Source organism: Bombus vancouverensis, unplaced genomic scaffold (genome assembly GCF_051014615.1).
Source record: "Bombus vancouverensis nearcticus unplaced genomic scaffold, iyBomVanc1_principal scaffold0064, whole genome shotgun sequence".
Classification (NCBI taxonomy): Eukaryota; Metazoa; Arthropoda; class Insecta; order Hymenoptera; family Apidae; genus Bombus; species Bombus vancouverensis.
The window spans coordinates 31,319-38,773 of record NW_027468955.1 but is presented as its reverse complement, the minus strand read 5'-3'; the positions used below and the strand labels follow the sequence as shown (position 1 = coordinate 38,773).

Genomic DNA, 7,455 nt, shown 5'->3' with positions numbered 1-7,455 from the left:
TCCCTCCATGCATTGGCCTCTGGGCCGAGTTATCAAGGTTCATCCAGGCGCCGATGGTGTCATCCGGACAGCTACAGTTCAGACGGCAAAGAGCATTTTGGATCGGGGCGTCAAAAGGCTTGTCCCACTGCCAATTCAACCCGATCTCGAGAAACCCGAACAACTAGCCACCGAGACGAAATAAGATGGGAACTTCAACCACACCTCCCTAGTTTGATCGGTACCCTCTCAACGGGGGGAGAATGTTACGCCATGCGGCTTACCATAGGTCATATTCTTAACTATCGATCGCGCCACTATAATGTCGCAGACGGATCGTCGCGTCTGCCCGGCAAACAAACATTGTAGTGGCAAGCGCGTGGTTCATTAAGCAGGGCGACTTCCAGAAACGTCGACTCGTGGCCCGTATTTTACCTCGCAGTAAAAGAATGTGGCGTGATCCGAACGTAGTGGGGGTCGCCTTCCAGAAAAAACGAAAAAAATCGAAAGGCGTTCAGAACTTTTCGAGAAGTCGAACCGTCAACACATGTGGTATGTCGCGCATTACTTATCAACCAAAACGCAGTTACATTTTTTTTGTTCCTTTTATATCTTTCTAGTTAATAAGTTGTTGAAATAAACATTAATTTATTTGTGTTAATTCTGTGGAATTTCATTGAACTACCCTTATTATCATAATCGAAATAAGGGGATCGATCAGTTCGTGGCGTCGATTATTTAATCGTAACGGGAACTTACAACTCTCGTTGACGTGCTATCTCGCGATCGCGTCTCTCCGCGAACGGTCGAAACAAAATGATTCACTAAAAACTGTCCTGAATTCCTAAGAATTTATTTACCGCAAAACTGACAAAGTGTTTATTTAAAAAATGAGGTTGAAGGTAGTCCTTTTCTTTCATTTCATTCATTTTCATTTTCTTTCTTAAGTATGGCTAACACAATATCTAATCAATTAAAATTTTATATTTTCACGTGAAAAGTTTCTTTAGATAATTATTATCAACATGATGACTAACTCTTACGGATTAATACGTGTCTGTAGGGCAATCCTGTGGACTTGATCGGCTTTTTACTTCGAAAGTTGAGTAATCGGTGTCGCTTTCTTACGCATCTTTGAACTGCATAAATGTTTTAAAATTGTTTGATCCAGAATGTACCACACCGGACAATCAAGAAGGCAGGTGCCTTGACTACAGAAAATGTAAACCTCTGCAAGAAATATGGCAGATACAGTACCGTACAGCCACCGATTTTTATAGACGATCAGTGTGCAGATACCAGGGCAATGTTACGATCGTTTGCTGTCCGAACGATCCAAACAAAGAGAAGAGAGAAATTTTAATAAAAACTGTGTATAAGTATAAGGCTTTGCGACCACCATACCGTGGTTTTAGCAACGTCTCTCATACCAGGGTGGTCGATGGTAAACCAGCTGAACTTGGTACGTTTTATGTCTTTCTTTCCGATTAATAATAAGCCATTTACTGCAAAGAATGAACTTTAAAGGCATTAAACAGCACATCAATGTACATTTCAATTAGACTAAATAATAATGCTATGATTTTATCGGTAGTAACTTTACTTATTAACTTGAATTATTTCTTTCTTTTACTTCATGTTAGGAAGAGTATCTTTTTGCTTGAAATAAAAAATTGATATAGGAGTAATAATATGGATAGAGATCAAAAACTGTTAGGGCAGAAATTACACGTTTGAACTTTATAGTTCAGTATAGTTCAAATAGAAATTATATAGAATTATTTAATAATTTGTATTCCACTGGAATAAAAATTTAATTTCTGTCTTTATCAAATCTCTATTTCAGAGTATTTGTACGTATGTACTTATCGTCTGCTGTATGATCGAATATCGAATAGGTAATAATCGTTGTTACTCGTTATGTGAGAAAAAATTATGTATATTCACAACTATGACTATTGCATTTTAGGCGCTTGGCCATGGATCGCTGCATTAGGTTTTCGTAATTCCCGAAACCCAGACAAACCACTATGGAAGTGCGGAGGTTCCCTGATATCGGCTAGGCATGTTTTGACCGCAGCACATTGTGCACATATGGATGGAATAGAAAACATACACAATCATAATATTGCCATTCTTAGATTGGTGGAGGAGGTGCCATTTTCGAGTAACTCCTCAATATATATATATATATATATATATGCTATTGAGTATTACTGAAGTATCATATCCTGAAATTTCTTACTGTACACATATATTGTGTCATAAAGCGTGTACAATTCTTTCTCATACTTTTGGTCATTCGTTTCCTGCATTTTCATTTATTTTTTTATTTTTCAGGGTACGTATATCCCATTTGTACGAAAGAGCCCCTACGAAAGAGCAACTTCGTCGGCTATAACCCCCTTGTTGCTGGATGGGGAGCGTTAAGATATAGTAAGTGATATCAATTTTATAATAAAATTAAACAGTTCCAGTCTTAAATATCTTTCTTATTTTCTTCGTAGGACGACCACGACGTAATGCATTAATGGAAGTTCAAATGCCAGTGATTAAGAACGCCGAATGCAAAATAGCTTATTCCAAATTTCCTAATGCACCTGATATCACTGATGGTATAATATGCGCCGAACATGCTCAGGGTGGAGAGGATTCTTGTACGGTAATTAAGTTACAGAGTTACTACAAACTATACGGTATCTGAAGACACGTCAATTCGAATTAACATCAAATCGACGTCTTAAACATTAGAAATAATAGATAAACACAATTTAATAGTTTTGCCCACTTCTCACACCTCATTATGGTATTTAATCTAATTTCCTTCTAATCTTAGTTTTGCTCAAAATACATATAACATGTACATTATAAATTGGAGTATTTCTATACACAAATCAATAGAAGATTATTACTGTATATAAGTATAATTTCAATACAATTCGATCGATATATTTCAGTATCTTTGATTAAAAATTTAACGATCCTTTCAGGCTGACCGCTGCGGACCACTGCTGATACAACATGAATTAACCTCGTATTTAATAGGTATTGTGTCTTACGCTTATAAGTGCGGCACAGCTGGCTATCCCAGCGTTTACACTAGGGTCACATCGTACCTTGACTTCATTCTCCAAGCGATGCAATAATATGATATTACTGTTCCATAAATATCATTGTGTAAAAAACGTAAAGTTGGATTTTCTTATTGTGGAGATAAGAAACAGCTCAAATTTACATTGTTTTGTACGTTACAAATTATAGGCTTAAAATGTACGAAATGTAACTTTGAAACGACACTAATTTTTTACGCACGATAAACCTCCACGACTTAGGTATGTAAAGATGATAAACGTATATTAATTCTATTAATTTGGTAATAATAAACCAACTTTCTGAGAAGTTCTGTAAATTTCGTTTCTGTTGTATCAAGAGAATAATGGAATATTCCACTTAGATCGTATACTTCTTGTATGTACATACAAAATTTTCCGGCTAATCTAAAACACTTTATAAGATAGAGAGCTTCTGGAGATTCGGACACAGAGAGTGCATAAAATACAAGATAAGTCTCGTGTCTTTCAAAATTATTTTTTATTCGCTAAAAACGTCCTGTGTACTCATGCAATCACATGCAACCTCGAAACTTCGCTTATTTTTTATCACTTTCCAATTCAATACACTGTTTCTGCATTTTTGGCTATATGTAAGAGAAATTTCCATTCAGCCAAGGGTGTACTTACAGATTATAGATTCCTATACGACTCTCGGTAAAAATTTATCCGCACTCCAGATAGTTAAAACTTCTGTCCACCGTATTGATCCATCTGCACTCTTCGTATGACGTCAATATCTGTTCATTGCTGCTGCGTAGGTTTCATTGTGTTACGTCAATTCGTTTGTGACCGTTGCACGAGTAATGGCGCTTTGCAATGGTGATTTGCAGGAAAACAGTGCAGGATGCTGTGATTCGTTTCTTGTGGTCGAAGGTTATGTTTGATGCCTATATTTATCAAAGATTTAATGCACATTATGGAGAAAGTGTTTTGTCACGAAGTGTGTTTGAATGGGCACAAAAGTTCAAAGAAGATCGCAGAAGTGTTATGAAAAAACAGCTGGACGCCCGTCCACATCCACGATGACAACATTGAACGTGCTCATGAACTTATGCTCTATGGAATAGACGAGTGACACTGGATAATGTGGCAAATCATTTGCAAATCAGCCACGGCTCTGCTTATGCAATAGTGCACGACAGATTTGGGTTTTAAAAAGTTTGTGCGAGATGGATGCCGAAAAAGCTAATGAAAAGGTGAAGACGACGATGCATTCGTGGTTCGCAGCTCAGCCCAAAACATTTTTTAATGAGAAAATACGAAGGTCCTTCGGCAAATGGACAAAGTGTATACAGAAATTGAGTGATTACGTCAAAAAATGATGTATGTCTTTTTTGACAATTGCTTAAAATAAATTCTACACCGACAGAGCGGGTAACTTTTTACTCACCCTCGTAAGACACTTAAATTTCCAATCTATTATGATGAATAAAAGAGCTTATACTATTAAATCTAATTGTATTTTGTTGCATGAGAGTACACGTGTATGTGATGTACATTACCTTTATATCCCCTTGAACGCTTCAATATTGCGCATATATACTATATTTTGTACAGCTTCTATAAAATTTTGTATGTTTGTTTAGGCTGTTAATCTAGAGGCTGGAGTACAAAGAAGTGGCACAATGATGTGGGCTGATGACATTTATAATTATCAAGGAATCACCCCTACATTCGCTCAGGTATATATCGTTGACTATAATGTATTTAACATATATGATTGTTAGAATATTAATAATTAATTTTTAATTCTATCAGAATTTTAATGAAACTGTCCCTTGGGAAGGAAGAACTGATACCTTGATATCACGGTTTGTACATCCTATATATACGACAAATTTTAGAACATTATATAACGAAGAACCAGATCGCCGTGGCCATGTGATGTGAATAAAAGGACTTGAATTTGATGATATTTTTATAATGTTAGATAACATAACTAAGTATCTTCACAGTAAGATAGGATGACATGGTTTACATGATCTTAATGTTGTTCACTTGAGTGATGATATTATAAGGAAAAGTGTAATATCACAGGTAGGATGATTCATAATTTAGAACTACTAACTCGTGTATGTATTAAAAATTAAAGAAATATATTAAATTTTATAGGATATTTATGTTTAGTAACCAGTAATTCAGAGATTGGTATTCATGGTTACTATAACGAGGCTGTAGAAACGCACCCTTTCTTCTTTGCAAATGGTCCTGTATTTATGTCTAAGCCGAAACTGGAACCTCTGAATAATTTAGATTTATTCTTGTTATTTTCTAAAATACTTATCTACAGTATACCATAAGGAATGATACCGTATCGCACCTAATCAAGTGCCTTAAGAAACATCAACAGGATATCACAGTAATCCCTTATCGACTGATATGTAAGTAAAAGTTATGTGTCATTGTTATACACAGTTATGTGTTAGTGTTATACACAGTTATTTATCATTTTCTATTAATTCAGTTGTAGCCACTACAATATCTATGACACTGGTAGTAATTATGAGAACAATAATGATGTTCTATAAGAGGAAATGATGATTAGGAACAAAAACTTACAGGTAAGTCAAAGTATATGTTATTTGCCATTTGAAAAGAAAGTTACTAACTTAGAATTTTTTGATAAATAATAATTGTGCAAAATATATTGGATTTCAAATTTGTCAAAAATTGAAATTTAAGAAGCATTGTAATAATATAACATTAATATTTTGATTTTTCAGGAGATATCATGCGGTGGATGGATAATATGTAAAAAATATTAAGCAGTATATGAATTTTCATATTGCGTAGAGATAACAAAATGAATTTTAAAAAATGTCGACATGGTAATAAGAAATAGCATCATGACAAAGAATATATAAAGACAGTTTCATTTTTTATAAATAAAAATTTGTTGTTCCAGATTTTGAAATATAGTGAAACGTTTAATTAGTATCTTAATATCTTTAAATAATTATTATTTTAGAATCAATTGTAATTGTATCATACGTACTTTTGAATTCGTGCAAGAACATATGTAATTTTGAAGTAGTTATTATTAGGAAATTGTTAGACGCGAACAGTATGCGAAAAGTTAGTATGCAGTGTAATAATTATCAATCAAAACACAAGAATTAAATTCTTGAGGAAAAAATTTCCGGAATTTCTTATTTACACGATTATAAAGAAATCCATAATAAAAAGGAGTTGCTTTCTAATACTTCTCTTCCTTGTAATGCCTATGTTAATGATAACGAGGTTCGACTTTTTGTTTTTAGAGGGATACTGGAAAATTTGAAAGTACAGTACCATTGGGAAGAAAATCACGATATTGAAAACGATATTTGCAAGTAAATTTCCAAAAAATCTGTTTTCAAATTTTCGCTTTCTATTTCACATTAAAAGAAAGGGCTGCCTTCTTTCTCTGCAAGACAAAACAAACATTCTGAATCTCGTATCAATGAATGATGTCAATAAGTTATTTTTCTTTTCAGATTGAACAATATTCCAGATTTATTCATAATTTCATACTACGCGAAGAATAGACTTTCATAGGTATATAAAGGAAATATTAAGTATAGGAAAACTCTTTTTCGTTGTAGGTGACATATGCTTCACGGTTGAACACGTGTATTTTTGAACACATATAAATGAAAAAGTACTCTTATGGAGAAAAAGAATTGATACCTTCGATTGACATTAGATAATGTATATAAACTTATGAACAATCACTATCGGTTTGTATTTTAGGTGCACACGCAGATTTGTTGGAATTCTTATAAAATGTACATCCTGTACGAACGTTTTATTCTTCCAAATTTTACGATACTATGTCTCATATAATAACTATATGGATTAAACGTAATATAAATGATCCGAAAATAGACTCGAACGACATTAATTGTCTTTCTATTTATACCAATATCGAAAATACAAGTAAAGCCGGAGCAATAGTATGCAAGAATGGACTATTTATTATTTTAAACCAAATCATAGCATATTCAGAATGCACAGTATTATCATGAAATGTAAATGAATCAGTTGTAAACGAACGATTTCACTGTAAAATCGTTGCCTCCTTTTTTTCATCTGAAATATAGCAGCAATGAGTACATTCTTTTAATATATAATAAAACGAGATATCTTTATAAAGTTACATATGTCATCACTGGTAACTGTTATCTCGTATGACACCAAATATACCGTTAGTATGGAATGATATTTTTATGAAGATATACTTTAATGATAGATTTTATGAATGAAACGTTATATAAGAAAAATTATCTCTTGTCATTCTATGAAGTGTAGTAGCTAACGAAGATTAATTTTACGAAGTATTGGAGCAAAAGAGAATTAAAAAATTAAAAAGATCTAAATAAGA

At 33.5% G+C, this 7,455-nt stretch overlaps 1 protein-coding gene across 1 annotated transcript; it reads left to right on the top strand.

Annotated features, from left to right (window-relative positions):
* The first annotated feature begins 1,307 nt into the window (after nt 1-1,307).
* On the top strand, nt 1,308-7,455 carry LOC143304921 (venom serine protease Bi-VSP-like). The gene is made up of 9 exons (XM_076627459.1): nt 1,308-1,441; nt 1,826-1,877; nt 1,949-2,146; nt 2,320-2,415; nt 2,487-2,641; nt 2,970-3,311; nt 3,923-4,466; nt 4,679-4,774; nt 4,851-7,455. The coding sequence occupies exons 1-6, from the start codon at nt 1,421-1,423 to the stop codon at nt 3,123-3,125; spliced, it is 678 nt and encodes a 225-aa protein (XP_076483574.1). The 5' UTR covers nt 1,308-1,420; the 3' UTR covers nt 3,126-3,311; nt 3,923-4,466; nt 4,679-4,774; nt 4,851-7,455.